The sequence below is a fragment of the Saccostrea echinata genome, unplaced genomic scaffold (assembly GCF_033153115.1).
Source record: "Saccostrea echinata isolate AGI-Se365-2 ecotype Australia unplaced genomic scaffold, CSIRO_AGI_Sech_v1 ptg000053l, whole genome shotgun sequence".
In the NCBI taxonomy this organism is placed as follows: domain Eukaryota; kingdom Metazoa; phylum Mollusca; class Bivalvia; order Ostreida; family Ostreidae; genus Saccostrea; species Saccostrea echinata.
The window spans coordinates 780445-806116 of record NW_026889802.1 but is presented as its reverse complement, the minus strand read 5'-3'; the positions used below and the strand labels follow the sequence as shown (position 1 = coordinate 806116).

General features: G+C 33.4%; 1 protein-coding gene across 1 annotated transcript in view; it reads right to left on the bottom strand.

Moving 5' to 3' along the window:
• The window catches only part of LOC133204441 (MAM and LDL-receptor class A domain-containing protein 1-like), a 45427-nt gene extending 20626 nt beyond the window's left edge, over positions 1 to 24801 (bottom strand). The window contains exons 1-18 of the mRNA XM_061340168.1: positions 24672 to 24801; positions 24336 to 24462; positions 23784 to 23918; positions 21647 to 21762; positions 20187 to 20305; positions 15459 to 15604; positions 12683 to 12793; positions 12292 to 12380; positions 11585 to 11711; positions 10995 to 11155; positions 8729 to 8810; positions 8472 to 8588; positions 6309 to 6391; positions 6009 to 6135; positions 3293 to 3453; positions 2589 to 2676; positions 939 to 1021; positions 692 to 818 (exon numbers count right to left, since the gene is read on the bottom strand). Coding sequence (XP_061196152.1) covers positions 692 to 818; positions 939 to 1021; positions 2589 to 2676; positions 3293 to 3453; positions 6009 to 6135; positions 6309 to 6391; positions 8472 to 8588; positions 8729 to 8810; positions 10995 to 11155; positions 11585 to 11711; positions 12292 to 12380; positions 12683 to 12793; positions 15459 to 15604; positions 20187 to 20305; positions 21647 to 21762; positions 23784 to 23918; positions 24336 to 24462; positions 24672 to 24740 — 2068 coding nt within the window. The 5' untranslated portion in view covers positions 24741 to 24801. The remainder of the gene's footprint in view (positions 1 to 691; positions 819 to 938; positions 1022 to 2588; positions 2677 to 3292; positions 3454 to 6008; positions 6136 to 6308; positions 6392 to 8471; positions 8589 to 8728; positions 8811 to 10994; positions 11156 to 11584; positions 11712 to 12291; positions 12381 to 12682; positions 12794 to 15458; positions 15605 to 20186; positions 20306 to 21646; positions 21763 to 23783; positions 23919 to 24335; positions 24463 to 24671) is intronic.
• Positions 24802 to 25672: the final 871 nt, after the last annotated feature.

Here is a 25672-nt window from a genome sequence, read left to right as displayed (position 1 = left end):
TATTGGAACTACGAATTCCTGGACGCGTTTGATTAACACATCCTTGCACTTTCACAAATTTTATCTTTATCCTTAATATTTAAGAAAAGAAACGATTTTGTTGTGTATTAATGAAAAACATTACATCTATAATCCAGAAAATTCAGAGTAGAAATGTTCGAAAGCAAACCCCCTCATTAATATCGTCAGCCCGTGCTCAGTGTTGTGTATAGAGTTTAACAAATTGAATACACCCGTGAAACGTAAACTGTTTTTGTAAACAGGGCACGAGCTCTGTTATTGTTAATGTTTACGATTCACCGGGTGTGTTCAATTGTTAAAGTCTGCACACACCACTGAGCACGGAATGACAATACTGTGAGTGGTTTTGCTTTCGAACATTTCTACTCTGAATTTTCTGAATTATAGTTTTGATATTTTTCATTAATACACAACAAAATTGCCACTTTTCTTAAGTATTAAGAATAAAATTAAAATATGTGAAAGTGCAAGGGTGTGTCAATCAAACGCGTCCAGAAATTTGAAGTTTCAATAACTTCGATATGAAATAAGATTTTTATTTTATTTTAGTATGAAATGCTATAGCAACATATAAGTCATGAAATTATACAGAAAATTTGAGAAAATATTAACTTCAAATCTGTGTCCAAGCACCTTTAAAGATACTTTTTCTCTTTATGTAAAGACCTACCATTTTCGAATTGGTATTCATAAAGAAATCTATTCCCTACGGGTACTGGGGAAGACGTTTCTGCATACAAATAATTAGATCCAACCTTGGCACCAGATGGCCCTGTATTGCTCGAAGGTGTTGCTCCCTAGGAAACGATATAATTTATATCAAAAAAGACATTTGTACAGGTCTGTGCACCAATAGTATTTTAAAACAATATTAGTACTCAATGAAATATTCGAGTTAAATAAACAGTGCATGTTACCGAAATGATATTCCAGTTGTAAGTTTGTGTTGGGGGATTACGAAGTAGACAATCATCATCTTCGAAGTCACAATTTATCTGTCCTTAAAAAAACATTTATGATTCTGTGAGGGTCTGTATGATGGATTATATGGAAGTTTATAAACTTGGATAGTTTGAAAGTTGATAAATTTCTTCAAGCATTTATTTTTTTAGTTTACAGATTTTTTTTCTACATTCACAAGAACATATTTTTTGGCTTTTAAGGTCAAGATCTAGTAAATGACTTCAGACTAACTTTTTGGTGCTAGATCCATTATGACGTCATAATCAATTTTAACTTTCTTTTTCCCGTACTTTACGGCTCTAGTAGAATTTTGTAGAAAATAAAGTACTTTCATAGAACTCAATTTGAAATCATGTGAAAAGTAATCCCGATACCTATATTCAATTTAATATTATTTTAAAGAAGAGGCCAAGAACATACAAATTATCGTTTTCTGAGAGACTGTAGGCAATCTGGATGCATTTCTTTGTCTGATATGGAAAAAAAAACTCCCGTATTCATGACTAGTTTTGTTAATTTTCCATTGAAAATGACAGTTTAAAATATGATTTTTCGTCTTGTTCATCTACAAATTATGCCCCGAAACACCTTATCTGACCAAGCTAAAGTTATAAAGCACCATTAAAGGAATCTATTTCTCAAATTTGAGAAATCTGTAGGCACCTTTCATTTACTAGATCTTGACCTTAACATAGAAATTGCATTTCATTTGCCACCATTACGGTTCATTGTTAAAACAATAGACCAAAAGGGCCACAAAAGCTCACTTATTAACTTTGGCCCGACTGTTCTTCCATGCACTGACCCCACCTTAAACCGGGTGGGGGGTGTCAGGATTTGAAGAATCTACACTACCTGAGGATGCTTGCACATTCAATATTGATCATGACCACGGCGTCTTTTTTTTTAATTTCTATTGAGGCCTAATCGTACCCCTGGGGTATAAAAATCAAATTGACTATGTTTGCATATCAATAGCACTAATCAAGACCCCATTGCTCACGAAAGGACGGATTTATATATTTTATTTTTCTTATATATACCCATGTTAAACTTTGATACCCTATTGTTGTTTCATCATTTCCCTGTATGCATATTTCATCCTTTCCCTAATCATTGCCCTGCTATTCTTGAGAACATTTTGAAGCATACATGTATATTCCTAATACGTATTCCCATGTAATACTCTGATCCCTAGCTGTGGGAACAGTCTACCCTCGGGGGATTTGATTTAAACAATTTAGAATCTACACAATATCTGGAAGCTTTCACAAGTTTCATTTTTTCTAGCCCAATGGTACTTGAGAAGATTTTTTTTTTTTTTTACATTTTCTTGAATTTATCCCCTTTCAAAAAGGTTATTGCCCTTTATTTTGACAAATTTAAATCTCTTTTACCCAAAGATACACTGTGTCAAGTTTGGTTGAAATTGGCGCATTGGTTCTGGAGAAGAAAATGAAATCAAGACGATATTGACGCCAACGACGAAGATAACAACAAACAACAGACAAATTTTGATCAGTAAAACTCAGTTCGGTCTATAGGTGATATAAGAATGTGAAGAAGTTTAATACAACAATTTTTAATTTACATATTACTCTTACTTGCAATACAAGCCCCTGTTGTTGTAGAGATATCATCCAGTGCTATATCACTGGTGTAGCTGGTTCCTTTGGTGGCCTCAAACGATATCTTGTTGTATATAATGATAATGTATCAGTTATTACCTCTCAAATAAGTGTTAAGTGTCAAACAAGTCAAAATATACATGTATGTCAGACAGATAAATCTTTGTTGATTTAAAATTTATTTTATATTGCTATTAGTCGCCTGCGTGGCGCAGTGGTTAGAGCATCTGCTCCAGAGTCGCAGAGTAAGGAGTTGATCTTTACGTCGCGGGTTCGAATCCCACTGTGGGACGTGGAGACCGGTCCTTCGGATGAGACCGTATAAACCGAGGTCCCGTGTCGCAGTAGGTGCTGGCACGAAAAAGATCCCTCACTGCTCAATGGCCGTAAGTGCCGAGTATGGGACATAATTTGCAGCTATCTACCGGAAAGTGGTGGCTTCTCCATATGCGTGAAAAATTCTCGAGAGGGACGTTAAACAACATACAAACAAACAAATATATTGCTATTAATAAGAGACTGTGCATTATTGAATTTCAATGCTTATTTTCGAACTTTAGAATACCTTTCACAAAAAATCTCACAGTGCATATTCTTTTGTAGTTTGTAAGTATACTATAATTACAAAGTAAGATATACATGAGATTTTTTAACTATAGTAGTTCTACAGATAAAGGTACTTTGTAACGTGACGCTGTTCCTATGTTGACATCAGCTCTTATCCAAGCAAGTCCTTGATCTCCGGTTCTAGTCCAGACTGGATTTCCATTCTGTAGAACTTTAAGTGTTCCCATAGCAGTACCATACATATGATACCAGAAAGTCAAACATCTAGATCCGCCTAAAGGCATAAATAAATTAATCACGATGGAACTGTAAAAAAGCATATATGTGCAAAAATAGAAACTTATCGTAATATTTAAAAAACTAATTATTAATGATTAATATGATCTAATTTAAGGAATTTCAGATACTAGTAAATAAACCTTTTGCAAACTGAATTAACAGGCCAATCTCTTAATGCCTACAAGCAGACCCGTAGCAACGGTTTTAAAAGGAGAGAACGTCCAAAGAAATCTTACAAGCAAAAACAAAAAAAAACTAAACTAACCAAAAGTGGGGGGGGGGGGTCCAAAAAAAGAAACTAATCAGAGCTCCAGATATTTTTTTTTATCCCAAAGTGTGTTTACTCCCTGATTTTCAAACCAAAGCAGATTTTGCTTTTCAGAAAATAAATCAATTTTGTTAACCTATTGCTCTTTTGACATCTAATGTGATTTTGAGCTTTTATCGAAATAAGTGCTTGAAAGAAGAATGTCAAAAAAGGACAGTTTCTTATGGTGACATATTTCTGCCCAATGTGTGCAAGCTATTTTTCTGTCAAATATGTCGACATGCAAGATAAATATGTTGATATGCAAGATAAATATGTCAACATGCAACATAACTATGTTAACATGCAAGAAAATTGCAATCAAATAAGAATTATAAAAAAATCTCAAATATTGCCCAACAGGTGACTTCCAATATGCTAGATGTTACTTTTTTTACGTCAACATGCAAGTTATTTATGTTGACATGCGAAATAAATATGTTGGCATGCAAGTTATTTATGTCAACATGCAACTTAGGTATGTTAACATGCAAGTTATTTATGTCAACATGCAACTTATTTATGTCAACATGCAACTTAGTTATGTTGAGCAGCGGATATATATATATAATTTTAAAAAAGTAAATATCCAAAAATGAAATCACAAATCGATATAAGTGTCTGAAGACCCAGAAATGGCGAAAAAGTTTACAATGAATATGATCGATTTGTGATTTCATTTTGGATATATACTTTTTTAAATATGATCTATTTTCAAAATGATAAGATTTTGAATTAAATGATTAAATTTAAATGCAAAAGAAATTATGTGATACGCAACTTTGAACATTTGTGCGAGCGTGCAGATTCGTTACTACCCAAGACACGTGCAATGAGGCACGGTTCTGTTTTTTTTTCTGTCGGTAAAATTGAAGTTGATTTTAATGATCGAAATTTATTCAAGCAATTGTTGCAGCTTAAATTATTTTCTATAATATGAGGTGGACAACAAAGTATAAATTGAATTTCCTTAGATAAAATGTCCTGGCGATTCAGAAACGTGACCGTACATTATAAAACGTTTTTTATGTTGGATGTCGACATATTTATCTTGCATGTCAACATAACCAAGTTGCATGTTGACATAAATAAGTTGCATATCAACATATTTATCTCGCATGTTAACATAAATAAAATGCATGTTTACATAAATAAATAGCATCTAGCATGTTGGATGTCACATGTGGGCGATATTTACGATTTTTGAAGATTTTTTATAATTTTTATTTGATTGCAATTTTCTTGCACGTCAACATAGTTATGTTGCATGTTAACATAACTATCTTGCATGTCAACATATTTATCTTGCATGTCGACATATTTGATAGAAAAATAACTTTAACACAAGGGGCAGAAATATGCCACCATAGTTTCTGCATTTATCAATTAGGTTAATGAAATTTTTTTTTAAAAATTGTCAGGTTTTAGCTATAACTGAGAAACATTTCGTTTCTTTCACCAGAAAGACGATACGGTAGGCAAAGTTACCATGTGCACACACAACTCCATTTATTGATCGTAGCAAGAGTTACCAAGAAAATTTCATTTTATTTTTATGTTATCAAAAATATATTTTAGATTTTGCTATATAAATTGTTGTCATCGATCGAGGTAAAAGTTTTATAGTTACCTGTCGTTTGCATTATAAGTCGTGCGGCGCTATTTTTAGCACAGGAGCATGTGGAAAGCAAAAAAGCAATTATTTTCATAAATGAATAAAGGTTGTCGGCGGACTTCAGATGATATTATGGCTACAGAAAATGGTAAATACATAAGAACTGTTTGATAAACAGTGAAAAAGGATAAATTAGACACCATGCGTGTTGCGCGCAAATTTTGATAATATCGACGCGACGCGTCAAGAACGAAAATTTGGATGCTTTTTTAATTTAAATTTTTAATGCGTATTTTGAAAAATTGGCAATGCATATTTCTGTTAATACGCACCTTATCTGGAGCTCTGGCTAATTTACTGTCCAAATCATGGAATAAATCAGTGCTCGACCTTACAACATTAAGTGGGGGGGGGGGGGTCTAAAAAATTTACTGTAGAAATACTATCCTCAGAAAAAGTGGGGGGAGTGCCGGGGGAGTGCCCCCCCCCCCCCGTGTTCTACGGGCCTTTACAAATGATAAATTCAGTTTTTTTGTTTAGTTCATATGCACCCTTATATTTTTTAACGTTATCTTAAAAACTAAAATTATGTGTCCATACATGTGCATTTCTATAGATGATGACGTACCAACAATAAATGGAGATTCGAAGTAAAATTTGTTTCCAGAGGGGACAGGAGAAGAGGTTTCCACATAAAGATATTTAGTTCCTCCGTGTGCACTATAGGGTCCTGTAGAGCGTGATGGTGTCCCTCCCTGTAAAATTATATCAAAACTGTAGGTATTTTACAAATTTTCTCGTAAATTATATATATATATATATATATATATATATATATATATATATATATATATATATATATATATATATATATATATATATATATATATATATATAAGATTGCCAAGTTACAAAAAATGTACATTACCGAGATAATTATCCAGTTGTAAGCTTGTGATTTAGGATTACTTAGTTCACAATTCCCATCTTCGAAGTCGCAATTTATTTGATCTGGAAAAAAAATGTTTTTATACGTGAGTTGATAACATAATGTTTCTGCAACCAAATGTTAAAATTTTGGTTTGAATATAAGGAAGAATTTTAAGCAACTATTCATTTTATATTTCTCATATTATCTTATTTTGCATCAAGGTTACCTTTTTAAAAAAAACTTTTAAGATGAAGGTAATTTGCTTGAGAATACACTATGATAAATTTGATTGATATCCGCCAATGAAATTTTGACTTTTGTATAAATTCCAAAACATTTAAGCACATTGTTTAAATGATGGTGTAGTTGTTGTTGATGGTGTAGTTGTTGTTGATGGTGTAATTGTTGTTGTTAGTGTAGTAGTTGTTGATGGTGTAGTTGTTGTTAATGGTGTAGTTGTTGTTGATGGTGTAGTAGTTGTTGATGGTGTAGTTGTTGATGATGATGTAGTTGTTGATGGTGTAGTTGTTGTTGATGGTGTAGTAGTTGTTAATGGTGTAGTTGTTGTTGATGGTGTAGTTATTGATGATGATGTAGTTGTTGATGGTGTAGTTGTTGATGATGGTGTAGTTGTTGTTGATGGTGTAGTTGTTGATGGTGTAGTTGTTGTTGATGGTGTAGTTGTTGATGATGGTGTAGTTGTTGTTGATGGTGTAGTTGTTGATGATGATGTAGTTGTTGATGGTGTAGTTGTTGTTGATGGTGTAGTTGTTGATGATGATGTAGTTGTTGATGGTGTAGTTGTTGATGATGATGTAGTTGTTGATGGTATAGTTGTTGATGGTGTAGTTGTTGTTGATGGTGTAGTTGTTGTTGAAGGTGTAGTAGTTGTTAATGGTGTAGTTGTTGTTGATGGTGTAGTTGTTGATGATGATGTAGTTGTTGATGGTGTAGTTGTTGATGATGGTGTAGTTGTTGTTGATGGTGTAGTTGTTGATGATGATGTAGTTGTTGATGGTGTAGTTGTTGATGATGGTGTAGTTGTTGATAATGATCTAGTTGTTGATGGTGTAGTTGTTGTTGATGGTGTAGTTGTTGTTGAAGGTGTTGTAGTTGTTAATGGTGTAGTTGTTGTTGATGGCATAGTTGTTGTTGATGGTGTAATTGTTGTTGTTAGTGTAGTAGTTGTTGATGGTGTAGTTGTTGTTAATGGTGTAGTTGTTGTTGATGGTGTAGTAGTTGTTGATGGTGTAGTTGTTGATGATGATGTAGTTGTTGATGGTGTAGTTGTTGTTGATGGTGTAGTAGTTGTTAATGGTGTAGTTGTTGTTGATGGTGTAGTTATTGATGATGATGTAGTTGTTGATGGTGTAGTTGTTGATGATGGTGTAGTTGTTGTTGATGGTGTAGTTGTTGATGGTGTAGTTGTTGTTGATGGTGTAGTTGTTGATGATGGTGTAGTTGTTGTTGATGGTGTAGTTGTTGATGATGATGTAGTTGTTGATGGTGTAGTTGTTGTTGATGGTGTAGTTGTTGATGATGATGTAGTTGTTGATGGTGTAGTTGTTGATGATGATGTAGTTGTTGATGGTATAGTTGTTGATGGTGTAGTTGTTGTTGATGGTGTAGTTGTTGTTGAAGGTGTAGTAGTTGTTAATGGTGTAGTTGTTGTTGATGGTGTAGTTGTTGATGATGATGTAGTTGTTGATGGTGTAGTTGTTGATGATGGTGTAGTTGTTGTTGATGGTGTAGTTGTTGATGATGATGTAGTTGTTGATGGTGTAGTTGTTGATGATGGTGTAGTTGTTGATAATGATCTAGTTGTTGATGGTGTAGTTGTTGTTGATGGTGTAGTTGTTGTTGAAGGTGTTGTAGTTGTTAATGGTGTAGTTGTTGTTGATGGCATAGTTGTTGATGATGATGTAGTTGTTGATGGTGTAGTTGTTGATGATGGTGTAGTTGTTGTTGATGGTGTAGTTGTTGATGATGATGTAGTTGTTGATGGTGTAGTTGTTGATGATGATGTAGTTGTTGTTGCTGTTGAAGGTGTAGTAGTAGTAGAAGTAGTAGCATTAGTAGTAGTGGTAGATGATGATGTAAGAGTACCTTTTTTTATCTTTGAGAGATGTACTTAAGGTACTTTGTTCAATTTCAACTTACCGATTTCTTCTGGTTGACTAGTTGTTGTTGTTGGTGTAGTTGTTGTTGTTGATGGTGTAGTAGTAGTAGTAGTTGTAGTAGTAGTAGTAGTAGTAGTAGATGATGTTGTAGGAGTACCTAGATAAATAAATTTGCATGGATTTAAAACAACCATATAAACTTGATTTTAAAAAACGAAAAAATAATGCATTGCACCAACAGATTTAAGTATAGTCGTTGCTGTTCAGCCTACTAGCTGAAGATGGATTTGTACTTACCACACGCAGCTGAGGTCAAGGAAATATCATCTATGGCAATATCACTTTGGTAATCACTCCCCCTTATTGCCTCAAAAATTACCTATTGTATTTATATAAACAAATCAATTTTTACTTCAAACATCAAGATTAGATTCATGAGATATATAACTATTGCTAGGAATAAGTGTGCATGGTTTAATTGTGCAAGCAAATGTAGTGGTAAATATCCAGTTAAACCTTATCGGATACCGTTCAAAACCCTGAACAGATACCACTGGACTGAGATGTCCGCTTTAAGCATGCTAGGTCTGCTTGAAGTAAGGTATACACGTAGGTTTACGTTAATGGAACTCGTGCTCATCTTTTCCCGTACATGACAAATTTGCATTTGTTGGTGTCCATAGGGCCTGTGCGAGTTACAACTAGACAATTACCAACCAGAAACGATGAAGAAGGTATGGTTTTAACTTTATTGTGTCCTAAAAATTTAAAGTTTTCAAAAAAATTTGAAACTGGCTCAAATATTAGTTGAGTATATGACTGTGATAAATCAGGAAAGAATATGGCATGAAGGAGTACCATTCTGGAAATATGACGTCATTAATATGAGGCATTTCTCTTTTTTAAACAGAAAAAGATTCAAAATGACCCATTTCAAGGGTTTAATCCTTAAGAAAATAGTGTCCACCGCCGTCGCCCACTTTAATTTTCGGATATGTTGTGTAAAGTTCTTTGAAAAATCACATATTTGAAAATTTTTGTGGGCGATGCATGTGGACAATATTATCTGAAAGAAAATTCCATTGGAAATTGGTGTCTTCTGCAACTTTTTAAAAAAATACGGGAAAATGCACAAGTTTATGACATCATAATTAGCATTTAGAAGGTCATGTGAGAAAAAGATTTTTATGATCTTTCTGCATGGAATTTCAATGATTCAGAAAGCATGAGTTTTAATTTTTTACATCTTTTTTATTTTTAAGAAAAACACAGGACAAGATTTGTATTGAAACCGCACCTTGTTCTTTATCAAATGTGCTCCGGTCAGTCTGCACGATCGCTAGACTAACGTTCGAAAACTGTTTTGTTACTTTCTCTTGCGTAATCTTTCTACCGTCAAGTCCTCTCATTTGTGATCTTCGAGGCTGAAATGTTCCATATTTCATCCATTGATTTTTTTGGTCATAATTGCAGAATGGTGAATATTGATTCCTCTGCGAACCTTTCCGTTTTCCAAATATACTGTTTTTGACAAACCTTGCAGTTGATGATATATAAGCAATTATCTGTTTGACAGGATACATTCCCTAATATTCTGTACTGTAAGGAAGCTGTTAAAACTGTCTGTGTCAGAGCTGTGCTTCTTATGTCATCCCCGTTAGGTAATGGGTTCCTAATGTTTACACGTACTGTAATATCCTTTAAGTAACACGGGCATCTATAGACAGCCAATGGAGATTCCTGAAAGTCTTTGTTGGAGTAAAGAATTGGCAGGTCCTTTTAAGAATACCAGTTCTTAAGGACGGGGTGGTACAGGGGAACCCTCATTGCTTTGTATTGTAAAAGGTATTGTCTGTCGTATCCTGCCATCTCATCAATAGCGGTTTGTACGGTGTGGGCTTTGTAGCATCTCTTGCAATAATGGGAATGAGATTGTTCTCTTCCTTGTACAAAGCAGATGCGGTGGATTTTGGTGGCTAGACCTTTAGATACACCCTTGAATGTGTGTGGGGGATGAAAGCTTTTCGGCTTGAGATATAATCAAGTGAGAAGCAGTGTATTTCGTGTGGAGACTGAAATCCTTTTGCCATCAATCAGATGTAGTATCCATTAATATGTTTTTAGAACTGGATACTTCTGAAGTGAATTTAATTGATTGATGGAAGGAGCTGGCAAACGAAATGAATGTCTAAAGACAGTCGCCTCTTGATTGATGGCAAAAAAATGTTCTGTCTCACATATAAGTGTAATTAAAAAATGACAAATACAAATTAATTACTAGTATTTTTTAATAGAAAAAGTACAGTATAAATGGAACATTTAAGCCCTGAAAACCAGTGACTCAGGTGACCTAAAGTATTTTATAGACAATAATTCATTAGACTTATTGATTGACAGAAAGACCAGTAATACTAGTTATATATAAACATGCTAATCTATTTTTGATTTGTTCAGTTAAAACGATTGTAAAATAAAAAATGACACATTGCAATGCTAAGGATTGCAAAAATACAAACATTGATATTTTACTAATTAAAGACAAGTGGACTTAAATTGACTTTACCTTGTAGTTTGTTGATCCATGTATGTTTAATTCCGCTTTCTGCCACTGATTCCCCTGATCTCCACTTCTAGTCCACACTATAGTTGCATCCCGAAGCACGTTTAGGGTTCCCATACTGGAACCATACATATGATACCAGAACACGAGGCATCTTTGACCAGCTTTGGTTTAAAAAAAATATGAAGAAGCAAGATTGAAAAAGGTCTCATTTTTCAGTCAATGCTCTTGTATGTATTTTTGAAAAAAAATCACTCCCTCTTTAAGTACAGTATCTTGGCTATATTTATTCACTGTGAGGAACTTTCTATGTAATTTTTTAATGACAATTGAATTGACTAAATTCTAAAATCAGTAGAGGATAAAAAATGGATTTTCCTCAGATATTGCGAACATAAGTCCCACTTGAAGGCATAAAAATTTATTAATTTCAAATTTACCAGAAAAATACTTTTTCATTTTTACAAAAATATTATGTCGGGCAATTTTAATGGTCCCAACAAAGGTTTTTTGAGCATAATCTGTGCAAAAACGATTACACTATAGGGTCTTTTCAATAAATATCTTTAAAATATATTAGCATATAGCATTACCTGTCAAGAAAGGTGTTTCGTAATGAAATGTAGTCCCAGTAGGTACAGGATATGACATTTCTGTATATAAATAGTTGGATCCGCTCCTCGCTCGAGAAGGACCAGTGCCTCCAGAAGGAGTGAAACCCTATGAAATGCAAACTTGATAATAAAGCACGATGCATCTCTCTTTTTGTCCTTTTCTTTATAATGAATGTAGGGCTAATGTAAATGATTCACAGCTTTCCTCAAAAGATTTGGCATTAGAAGTGATAGACACGAGTCTTTTGGATGATATCTTAAAAACCGGTAGGCGTTGGCACGATAAAGAACCTTCTCTCTCAATTACCTTGAGTGCTGAGTATAGGTCTAATTTTGAACCTTTCACCGGCATTTGATGACGTCTCTATATGAGTGAAACTTTCTCGAATGGGACGTTAAACAACGTATAATCACTCAAGCAATCAAAATGATTAGTTCACCTCTGCCAAATTTTGATTCAAATTTAGCTTCAGTTTATTATTTCATTTTGTTGACTTTGACTTTACAGTGAGATATCCAAATTTTTGTTTGCATATTAAACCAACATCTATCAATTTTATCATGACTAGGTTGATCAGATTCCGAGTTAATGCGTCATTTACGCGTTCAAAGACGTCAAAGGTGTGATGACCTGACCCAATAAATCACTTTAAAGGAATGCTCCATTCTTGTTATATTAACAATACCGATTTTATAATCCAGTCGTAGGAGTCTGATTTTAAGTTGCTAAAGCCACACACGTCTCCTTCAAAGTCACAGAATATATCCCCGGAACCTGTCAAGTGAATATATTTATCATTTTTAGACGAAACATCATGCATAAAAATAATTTAATCAAGAGATTAAGTAACACACTGTCGATGATTGATACAAAAAACTTTTAAGAAAGGAGTAGTTATCATGTATCTTGAGAGTTTACATTTTAAGGATATGTTTTTTCTGGTTTAAAATGACTTAAGCTTGATTGATTTCAATATTTTTCGATGATCCTGCAAAGTCTCGACGACAAAATCTCAAAAATAATTCTTTAACTCTTTTTAATGATTCAAGGACGATACATGCAGTAAGGTTTCTAACCAGCAAGTGTATCACACAGCCGTCCAGTATATCCGGCCGCACATGCGCAGTTGAAATCACTGGATCCGACGTCAGTACATGTTCCAAAGACACATTGTGCAGACTTACAGCCTAAATATTGTATTAAGGACATCAATACGTTTTCCAAATGCACAAAGAAAAAAATTACAGCCTAATTACAAACATTAATGCATGTTCCAAATAAACAGTTCCAAAAACACAAGGTAGACTTTTACAGCCTATTTAACAACAATACATGTTCCAAAGACACATGTTGATTTACAGCCTAAATATTGTTCTAAGGACATCAATACATGTCCAAAGACACAAAGTACAGATTTACAGCCTAAATATTGTACAAACAACATAAGAAAACACATCTAATATAAGTCACTTGATTTTAACATCTTTCAGCGATCAAATTAAGCAAGGTTAAATAGCACTACTTCTTTTCATTGTTGTCAAGAATTAAACGATGATTTATTCCATTCCAGTGAAGATTTTAAAAGTCTGAATCCAGACGGAATTTTTCAAACATACAGAAAACATATACTAGGCAAGACATTAAAGACAATATGTCTCAAACTTGGTGTCGACAAAGATATTCAGCAGTAAACAATGCATTGCGCTTTAGTATATTTTTCTTAAAAAAACTTCGTGGGGGAAAATTAGGATAGATACAAACCACAGATGCATGTTTATCAGAAAAGAAAGTTTTATCCTTACAAACAAAGATACATAGCGGGTTCTTGTAAATGTTTTACCAAATCCTCTTTCTTTACTTCTCAAAGAAAGTTTAAAGGCAGTGAAGGAGGTTAATTAATTGATTGTATGTTGTTTAACATCTCATTTGAGAATTTTGCACTCATATAGAAACGTCACCATATACCTATGAAGGGCTACAAATTTGGACCTACACTCGGCACTCAGGGTCATTGAGCAGTATCAATGGGATACGTTTTAAGGTCTCATTCGAAAGACTTGTGACTTTCATTTCTAGTGCCGGGCGCTTGGTGAAGGAATAGTCGCTACCTATGTTTACGTCTTAGGTTTGACGCGGCGCGGGCCTCCTGATCACGAAACGAACTCCCTGCACTAGGCTAACGTGACCGGTCAGTGAAGGAGAAACTTTAGAATTGCTGTTCAACAACATATTTGAGAAGTGGTGTTAATCAGATGTGGATAGTTAAAAACTCCCAAAATTTTTAAACAGATTTGAAATCACAAAATTTTCGTTAACAAATCAATAGCAGCAAACCGTACTTTTCAACACTTTATACAACCATTTCCCACGATAAATCAAAGACAAGGCTTTTTCACATAAAAGACAATTACTCCCACTCCTCTATTGTCAATTTTCCTTATTTTTTAAGTAGCTTTTTAACATTATCAGTTGATTCGATGCGCAAGAGCATGTTCTACGTAGGAACAATTTCTAAAATAAGACAGGCTACTGATAAATAAATTAATGATATGAGGATTGATTGATTGATTGTACGTTTTTTACCGTCCCATTCGTGAATATTTCACTCATATAGAGACGCCACTGTGAAGGGCTCAGGGCCATCGAACAATGAGGATTCTTTATCGTGCCAACGCCTACCGTGACTTGGGACTTCGATTTTAATCCGAAAGACCCACAACTTTCACTTCTAATGCCGGGTGTTTGGCGAAGAAACAGTCACAACCTATGTTTAGGTTTGAAGCGGCGCGGCGAACAAGAATCGAAGCCGGGCCTCCCGATCGATAAAATCTGACATTATCTGACAAATGTTGACTGACATCTGTTATTTTTAAAGTTGTTAGGCCACACTGAATTGCATTCTATGGATTTTTTCCGTTTACCCGATCATGACGGCGGATGTGACCAGTCGATAGGGGATTCTTACTCCTCCATGGCACCTGATTCCAGACGTACGTGTGGGTTCTGTTCACAGTTTGTATTGTTTTTATGGGCTTTTGAGCATCATCACTTTTCATTATCTTTTCATTTTATGCACAACAAATTAAGAAAAAATATAAAAAATGAAAGTAATTTAAAAAAAATAATCTAAATTTTTATTTCTTTTTCTTATTTTCAATACGTATTCCAAAAAGCAAACAGGGTACATTTAATTCACTGATATTGTATAGTGGTTTAGACTGAAATTTAATGTAACCTTTTCGTTTACATGTCTCCTATATTTCTGTATTCGAATCTTTTAACCTGTGTTGGTCGGCAAATAAAATACTCGAGGATTTCTCAACAACTTTGGTGAGACTACAAGAATTCTACAAGAAAGGGATCAGGTAGTATAGTTTGGAAGCGGATATATATCGACTGGCATGAGATATGATTTATAAGCTGAATACCAAGTTTCAGTTTTCATCAATAGTTTAAATGTATCCCATCTCTCCGTAAAATTTTAACTAGTATTCAATCTTCTTCAACCATCAGTGGTAGTCTTAGATTCTTAATTGTATTTTTGTCAATTTGTACTGTTTAAAACGTTCTTTTCTGCAAACATGCATGCATAGTTTAAACGTCGAAGAAGTAGACATATACATATTTTCTCCATGAAATTCAAAACAAACAGACTATAGCAAGATTCTGTTTACTGACGGATTTCTTTGTCGAAACTGATTCTAACCTATAATTTTTGAATAAGTTAAGAGAGACCAGTTATCTTTGATTTCAATTTAAGAGGTGTAGAATATCTTTACATCATGAATGTCACCATATCATACTCTGGTTTTCATAGCATATATGTTATATAGTGTTTTATTTTTAGATTACCTGCACCTACAGATGACACAGACAGAGTAAAGCCTTTGCCTGGTTGTATATTTGGAGCAAAGGAACTGTTAAAAATCAGTAACATCATGGACGGGTCCCCGTAGTCTGATGTCACGTATGTCTCGTGTGAGAACTTTCCACAGCGTCTGGAACATTCAATGTATGCGTGAGTACAATTTCATCATTTTTAAAAAGCAGAATGAGAAGTAAATTGTATGCATTTAACATATATGTATAAAAAGTCTTATCTTCCTACAGTTTCTCTGGGGGAAAATGGCACAGGATCATTTTGGGGTATCATTAAACAGAAATTTGCAGAAAAAAAGGAAATACTGGAATAACATAAAATTTTCATTTAATGTCCAAAAGCATCAAAGTTTGTAAATCTTTATCACCATTAAGTGATCATTTTGGATGAAACGAATATATATTGCATGCTGTTGTCAAATGGGTTAACAAAGAAAACATTTTGTACTTTTGGAAAGAGTTTAGTACAAATATTAACAGCTATTTCAGAAAAATTTTGGCTTGGGAAGTGAGAATAACATTTTTTAAAAAATGAATACCTCTTCCTTTTCACCATATTACATATAATGCTCGAAAAACAAGCAGATAAATAAGCTCAGTCGAAGTTGCTTGACAATTAATGAAACGGCCGTGCATTATATTCATATGGTAGCCGGATGGAACCATGTAGTTCTTGATTGAACCATCACACTTTTTAGCTCACCTGAGCCAAAGGCTCAAATGAGCTTTTCTGATCAAAATTTGTCCGTTGTCTGTCGTTGCCGTTGTTGTCGTAAACTTTTTACACTTTCATCTTCTTCTCCAGAACTGCTGGGCCAATTTCAACCTAACTTGGCACAGAGTGTTCTTGGGGGAAAGGGATTAAAGTTTGTTCAAATGAAGGGTCACGCCTTCTTCCAAGGGGAGATAATTGCGAATTCATGAAAAAATTTATGGCATCTTTCAAAAATCTTCTTCTCAAGAACCACTGTGTTAGAAAATATGAAACTAATGTGGGAGCATCATGAGGTAGTGTAGATTCAAGTTTGTTCAAATCATGACCCCTGGGGATAGGATGGGGTCACAGTGGGCGATCCTTGGGAAGTTTTACATAGGAATATATAGGGAATATATTCAAAAATCTTCTCAAGATCAGCAAAGCTGTGATTGTTCATGTTTATATGGAAGCATTCTCAGGTGGTGTAGATTCAAATTTGTTCAAATCATGATCCCTGGAGTAGGGTAGGAACACAAAGTTTTACATAAGAGTATATAAGAAAAATTTCAAAAAATCTTCTCAAGAACAACAAAGCTATGATTGGTCATATTTAAATGGAAGCATCCTCAGGTGGTGTAGATTCAAATTTGATCAAATCATGACCCCCGGGGTAGGTAGTGGCCACAATGGACGATCAAAGTTTTACATAGGGATATATAGGAGAAATCTTTAAAAAAAATTCTCAAGAACAACAGTGCCATGATTGGTATATTTATATGGAAGCATCCTCATATAGTGTAGATTCAAGTTTGATCAAATCATGACCCTCAGGGGTAGGTAGGGGCCACAATGAAAGTTTAAACTTGTAGGAAAAAAGTCACAGTTAGTAAAAAAAAAATATGTAAGCATCCTTAGTTTGTGTAGATTCAATTTTGTTCAAATCATACCCCCTCCCTTTTAGGGGTAGGTCGGGACCACTTCTGCATTTAAGCATTGCAATACTAATCTGATTTTTGCTTTTTTCCTAGCCTCAGTGCTCAGGTGAGCGGTGTGACCCCTGGGCCTCTTGTTAAATTTGGGTCGATAGGGCCATGACACGATGACGATGGCGCTAGAGTCCGATGACGAAGATACATTGACGATGTTGTGATGGCATCGTTGAGCAATGGTACGATGACGTGAAGACATGATATCGACGAGGCAATGCTTGCTATCTCTGAATCGTGTTATCGCACCATTGCTTTTCCATTATAGCGGACACCGCTCCATCGCACCATTTTGACATCGTGCTATTGACTCGAAAGTCGTTTTGGGCGATGGTGCAATAGTGTTTATTTTATTTTATATAGTTTATATATATGTAAATGATTGTTGCCATTTAATTTCTGCCTTTGAAGTTCACTTTATTATATATATATATATATATATATATATATATATATATATATATATATATATATATATATATATATATATATATATATATATATATATATATATATATATATATATAAGGGATGACAATCGAATACTGAATTGCTAATCGTTGAACTGAAAGACGTTCCGACCGATTAATTGATTAATCGTATCAAAATACACATTTTCCTTATATTTTATTTTTCCAGTAAACTCTAGTTATATACACAAGAAAACTGAAAAAGGCGTTAATGCTTGATTAGTACGCTATATATTATATTTTATTTCAATTTCGAACGGCAAGAAAAATAAGGAAACCATGAAACATTTCTTAAAAATCGCAGAAATTGATATTATTACAATACAAGGTCATTGTGCATTGTCACCATAAACAGAAACTGAAATAATTTACAATGATTGTTTTAAAATATAATTTCATAGATAACTGCGAAGGACAGGGATGGGGTAATTGAAAAAAGTAATTATAATTGAGTGTAATTAATTACATTCTTCAAAATAATTGGAAGTAATTTGTAATTGACCATTTTTTCAATTACTTGTAATTGAATATAATTAATTACATTGGAAAAAATACCCTGTAATTTCAATTACTTTTCAATTACATTTTAATTACTTTACATTATACATATTGTGTATTTAATAGGGAAATATTTCCAACACAGTCACATTTTACAATTATTTTAATTTATTCAAAGAAACCCTTCTGTTTTTCAAAATCTTAAGCTTTTTATATCTTGATAAATGAATTTGATATATTAGCTAGTTTATAAAAATATGTTTGTTTTATAATCATAATGTACAGAAAAAATTAATACTAGTTTAATGTTTATCAAAAATTTTGTTCTACCTCTCATTGATATAGGCATGAAAACATTACAATTTTTTGTTGCTTGATTATCAAAAAAAGAAAAAAAATAATTTAATGTGTCATAAAGACCTGTCTTGTTGCCCTTCAACTCCCAGCTGTAAATTGCTATCAAAACAACCCTCCAAATTTTTATATTATTCTATACCATGCTTTGTTTAAATTCAAAGATATGACCATTAGAGGTGATTTATTAAATACTATTAAGAATGTTCTACAATTTATATACTTCAGAAAAGAAATATATATTAAATTGAATCACTATTTTAACAGTTAAACAGATCTTTATATACAAATATGCATTTGGTATCTTTAATAGTTATTACATAAATGAAGTATTATTTATTGTATGAAAATTGTCAACATTTGCCATTTAAGGTGTTAAGCTTGCCAACCTGTGTAACTGAAATAATTTGAAAGTATTTTATGGTTGATTCATAAACTCTTCAAAAATTTTAATCAAATTTCATAATGGCGGTCAATTGATAAATGTTCATGTAGGACTAGGTCTTGTGTTGAGGAAACACACAAACTCTCTGGTCGTCCATCCCATTTTTTCAGACCAGCAAGCTACAGACCTGCAGCTACAAACATGACAGACACCTGAGATTTTTTATTTTAAATATTCCCCCACCTTTAATTTACATGTATTTGTTCTTCAAGATTTTTGAAAGTGAAACAAAAGTAATTGAAATGTATTTAATTACATTCTTCAAAGTAATTGAGAGTAATTAATTACATTTGTAAAAAATCAATGTAATTGTAATTGCAAGTAATTGACACAATTTTTCAATGTATTTGAAAGTATTTAATTACATTTCAAAGTAATTGACCCCAACCCTGGCGAAGGATAGACAGGGTAAGATACACATTGCAATTATTTAAATCATTTAACAGAACTCAACAAAGATTTAATAAGTATCATAATTAAGACAGGCTGGGTAACGCCATGGTATTTAAACAGCAATTAACACTTCGCAAAGTGACCAATTACCCCCCACAAATTCAATCTTGAGAGTCTTAATTTAATTTTTTACCTCCAAATCAGCCGAATTAATTGTGGAAACGTTATAACTTATCGACATTCTGGGTTTTTTAACATTGTAAAACGTGTTTTAAGGAAATTTACACCTGTTTTATTTTTTTCCGACTAACCGATTACAGATTTTGTAACCGGTTATATATATATATATATATATATATATATATATATATATATATATATATATATATATATATATATATATATATATATATATATAATCACGACGTCATTAGCAACGTTATTGACAACGTTTTGAAATTTTGTCTGAAGAGCCAACATGGCTGAAAGCGCTAACAGTAAAGATTTTATTTAATTTGGACTGTAGCATTCTGTTTTTATTTATTTAAGTATATATATATATATATATATATATATATATATATATATATATATATATATATATATATATATATATATATATATATATATATATAAATCCGTATACAATCTATACAAATTTTTGTCTTTAATTACAAAAATGGCTTACGTTGACGGTTTTAAAAGCTCAAAAATGAAAACAGTCCCCCAAACTCTAACCATTGTTTCCTTATTTTCCTTATATATATATTTTTACTTACATTTACTTATTTTTTAGCCTTTTTACATTGCATATTCATACAAATTTTTATAAATGAATATACTTATTTATCGTTTTACTTTGGACCACTCTGTCCGATCAAATTATACTGGATCTCTAGCCAGTGAGCACAAGCCCCGTCATCAGTTGCTAAATCCATCTCGTCTATCCTCATAGCGACATTCTTTCCACTAGAAGCCTGAATAATGTAATATAAAAAATCAAAAATAAAGACTAGTAAAGATTAGAAGAAAAGCTCTAGGTACTCGTATACCTTTCAAGATATCACATAACTAGTCCATTAAAATAAAAAAAATAATTGAATCATTTTTGAAATAAGATCGATCTATCTGAAATTAAACAATATTGCTTTACAAATGCAAAAATTAAAGATAAAAATATTTTTATGTCCCCGTAATCGAAAATTCAAGGGGGGGGGGTTGCTCTGTACGTCCGTCTGCCTTTCTGTCTGTGTGTCCGCAAAAACTTAAACCTTGGCCATAACTTTTAACTGGTTGGAGCTATGGCTTTCGTATTTCACATGTGTATATCTTGTAACAAGACCTTTCTTTGAGTGTCATCATATTTGACCTCTTGACCTTGGGGTTTGTTTCACTTTTACAAAACTTTACCAAAATTTAACCTTGGCCATAACTTTAAAACAGTTGGTGAAAGGTTCATACTATACTGTGCATTCCTTGTGATAAAGCCTTTCCTTGGGTTTGATTAAATTTAAAATACTTTTATATTAAAAATGTGTTTTTCATGTGATAAGACCTTTCCTTGGGTACTAACAATTTTGACCCTTTGACCTTGACTTTTGAGTTTGACCTACATTTAAAAAACTTTATTCTTGGCCATAACTTTTGAACGGTTTGTGATATGGCTTTCATATTTCACAGGTGTAAATCTTGTGACAAGACCTTTCCTGGGGTACCAACACTTTAAACCCTTTGATCTTGACCTTACAGGTTGACCTACTTTTGAAAAACTTTAACCTAGGCCACAACTTTTGAACGGTTGCTTTTAGGGCTTTAGTATTTTATAAGTGTATTCCTTGTGACAAGTCCTTTGCTTCGGTACCAATAGTTTTGACATTTTATTCTAGACCTTGGAGTTTGACCTATCTGTATGTTTGAAAAACCTTTAACCTTGGCCATAACTTTTAATTAGTTGGTGCGAGGGTTTTCATTTTTCACAGGAGTATTCCTTGTGACAGGACCTTCCCTTGGGCACCTACAATTTTGATCTCTTGGCCAGTCATCTTGACCTTGGAGTTTAACTTGCATTTGAGAAACTTATACCTTTTTCATGAGCTGTCATACGGGGGCTTCAGTGCTTCACAAACATAACATTTTGTTATTAATAAACTTGAGCGCTTATGCTTACGTTGTTTCTTTCTGTTTCTTCGTTTTAAACTTTTTCACACTGTGTGTTGCTATATATTGCTATATGCACTTCTATTATATCACTCATTCACCCAAGGGATACTGAATTAATCAAGAAGACGTTTACACATAGATCCTCCCGAATTACCTACCTTCACTAACCAAACACATCTTTTACCGGTGGGATATGGTCCCCCGGTATTAAAATTAGGTGAAGTTATGGTCTTGGTTTCTCCATCAGCTAAGGTTATTAAACCTGGACCACATCCTTTAACAAAACAAAAATAAAATGGACAATGTGGGGTATACATCTGAATTCTTAAATATAAAGTTGGATAATTAACGTGTTTTTGTTTGTATGTTGTTTAACGTCCCTCTCGAGAATTTTTCACGCATATGGAGACGCCACCACAAGCCGGTGAAGAGCTGCAAATTTTGTCCTATGCTCGGCACTTACAGCCATTGAGCAGAGGGGGTCTTTTTCGTGCCAGCACCTACTGCGACACGGGACCTCGGTTTATACGGTCTCATCCGAAGGACCGGTCTCCACGTCCAACAGTGGGATTCGAACCCGCGACGTAAGGATCAACTCCTTACTCTGCGACTCTAGAGCAGACACTCTAACCACTGCGCCACGCGGGTGACGATAATTAACGTGTAAACAACAATATAGTCAAATAAATTCGAATTTTGATGTTGTTGACGAAAAAAAGTTAATGACTTTTTCATCTTTTTATTATTTGTTGTTTGCTTCCAAAATCCCAGCACTATGTCTTTATTTTCAATATAGTTTGACTTTTGTTTAATTCTTTCCTTGCTTGATAAATTAGCAACCCCAAAATAAGTAAATTTGTAGCGTAAATAAGATATTCACAAGTAAACAAAGAGAAAGTTTACAGACCAAAAGTAATCTAAAACCCAGAATGTAATATGGAGATAACGAACAGTAATCAAGCTCAAAAGTCCATTGAAACAATATAAATCAATAGCAAAGCAAACACGGACCTCAAAAAATATCAGAGGCAGGATCAGGTGCCATGGAGGAGTAAGCATCCCCTGTTGACCGGTCACACCCGCCATGTACTCACTGTCAATTCCGGGCAAACAGAAAAAATCCGCAGACAATTTAGTGTTTAAATAATTGCTTATCAATTAGTATGAAACAGGTCTGTCAGCATTCGACTTAATGATAGATTGTATTTGCTGACAAAGTCATTGTATCAACCATAGGTCTTGCGAAACGATGACTAAATGAGACTGTTGATATTCTTGTTTCATCAACTTGTTTGTCAATAACTTGCCACATTTTAGAAATTGTTGGTACGTGGAGCATTGGAGATATAAACCCCATATGCAGGCGATAACGATATTGCTACATTAGTAAGGGAAGTTGATGATAGAAAAGTTTAAGTAATCACGTTTATCATAAAGTTTTCTTGTAGGTTACCATTTAATTCTTTTCTAGTAAAATATCCAAATATGTAACGGATGTGTCAGACTCTGTGGTATCTTTTATTTGAAGTTCACTGGGATGTATCGAGTGGATATATAAATGGAAGTAACTATTGTTAAATGATAATTAATCGATATAAAACTATATGTTGTGTATGAATTTGTTTTGCACAAAATAGCTTTAGAGAATGGTGAAACAAATTTATCATATGTCCACCATGTTGTTTACAGTTGAACGTACCATTCACTTTAAATTCTAATAACAAGTTAGTGACAAATAAGTTGATGATACAAGGATATCAACAGTCTCGTTTAAAGTCATCATTTTGGAAATTTTATGGTCGAAACAATGACCTTATTAGCAAATACATTGTACAATTTATTGTTAAGTCGAATGTTGACTTATGTTTTTCATTCAAATTGTTAGATCATTATTTTCACACAGAATTGTCTACAGATTTTTTTCCCGTATGCTCCATTATGACAAGGAGCACACGGCTGATGTGACCGGTCAACAGAGGACGATTAATACTCCATAGCTCCTGATTCCAAATCTGATGTGTTTAGAGGTCCGTTTTTGCTCTGTCCCAATTTTTATTGTTCCAATGGACTTTTGAACTTGATTACTGCTCGTTTTCTTCACATTTCATTGATACTCCCTTGATTTTTCATGAATGTTCTTTTGATTCTTGTTATTTCTGAATTATTCATTCTCGCAACAAAACCAATTAATAAAATTGTTTTTACAATTGTCAGTTTCCTACTAGCTTTATACTAGTATAATTATACATTTGTACATCAAAATTCCTGCAACTGAGGTAAAAGAAAAGAATGTACCTGGATCAGTATCAACTGTTTCACACAGGTTTCCAGTAATACCGTACGGGCAGAGGCAGTCACAGGTGTGGATGACAAAACCTCCATTCTGGCACTGCTTCAGAGGATCATTACCACTGGAGCCCCGACAGGGTCCTTATAAAGTAAAAACATTAACAATTGGCGCTCTTTGTTTATTATTTTGCAACTATTTTCTATCATTTATCAATCTTGCATTTTTGTTGTAATACTTTCCTTACACTTTAAACACAGTTTATGAGAATAATCAACTGCAGATTTTGCATAACAATATGAAATGTAAAAACATATATTCCATTAAAATCACGAATTCAAATTTCCAATAGGATATTTACGAATTTCTCGTTTTATCAGTGATGTAGTTTAACGACCATCCTTATTCTAATGTACCTTTTACATCTTAATGTTCCAAAAATATAAACTGTAAACTTACGTAAGATATTGCTTAAAATCAATGCAAAATCCGTTCATATTACGGATAGGATATTGAAAATGCTGATTTAAATGCAAAATAAAATAGATACAAAAATTTACTGGTACAATCGTATGCATCTGTTATATCCTGAATATCATAAAACATCAGTCCAGTCGCTGAATCAGCCAAGAACTCCAGCCGGCGGTCACGGAACTTCATAACTGCCTGACCATTTGTAGAAAAGGACTGTTAAAAAAAATAAAGCTTTTATTTGTTTAAAAAATATGGTTATATTTTCTCTCTAAGGATATTGAGATAAAATAGTACTAGTAAATGAATCATGAAAGTTCATAAATTTTACTTTTCTTTGCAGTCAATTCTGATGCACAAGGATTTTGCTGGGTTTTGTTTTTTTATTTTACGATTAAATGTAACACAGGTAAACGTTAACTGACCGTTAAACTGTACTGAAGCACAGATTGATAGTCATATGGATTATAATCGAAGGTGTCTTTTTTCTGCATGTTGTTGTTGTCTTGACCGTTCTGTAAATTCGTCCAAAGGATGATGACGTGATTATCACGATCGTTTCTGGACTGTTCGTGCCTTTGTCCGATAGCATGTGCCATTTCATGAACCGTTGTTGACACCTTAAATGTTCAAAACATTGCATAATTAAACTAAATATTTTTACAGGAGGCCCAAGGGCCTTAACGGTCACCTGAGTATAATACAAGAATTTAGATGATCCATAAACTGATATATGAAGCTTTGTTGCCCAAAAGCAAGAAAAATAGTATGATTAGCATCAACAAAATAATTGGTCTAGTATCTATCTGTCCCCCATTTATCCTTATTATCATGCAGACTATTATCAAAATGTCTATTTTTTAACCACATATTATTACGTTTCACATTGGCCTCTCTTGGTCTTTGAAGAAATTTAAAAAGATGTTATTTTTTCCTCATTTTTATTCATCTATTATTTCCAAGCTTACCTGATCATTAAAACTATGAAAGTACTTTTTGTATCATACAATAAATATTCTTGCATAATTCTCTTATTCTATAAACCTTTCAAATACATTATTTACAGTAATCAATTATAAAAGGTGAATGGAAAAGGGGAATAACTTTGCTCAGCAGAATACAAGTTAATAGAGCATTGGCCAGGACAAGAACACTCGACCAAATGGTCCAGGTGTTCAAAATTCTGGTAAAATACCCTTGCATATTAAAACTTTTCCTCTGTTTGCCTCGAATATGCCCAGAAGCATAGAAGATTTTCAAAGAAATGCTTTTTCACTATATTATTAAATAAATAAAGCCCCACCCTTACACCAGAACATCTGACCCAGGGGCAGTGAACTCACAATTCTGGAAGAAAGCACCCTTGCTCATCATAACTATACACTTCTTTCTTTGCTTTATAACCAGTAGTAGAAAAAAAATATTT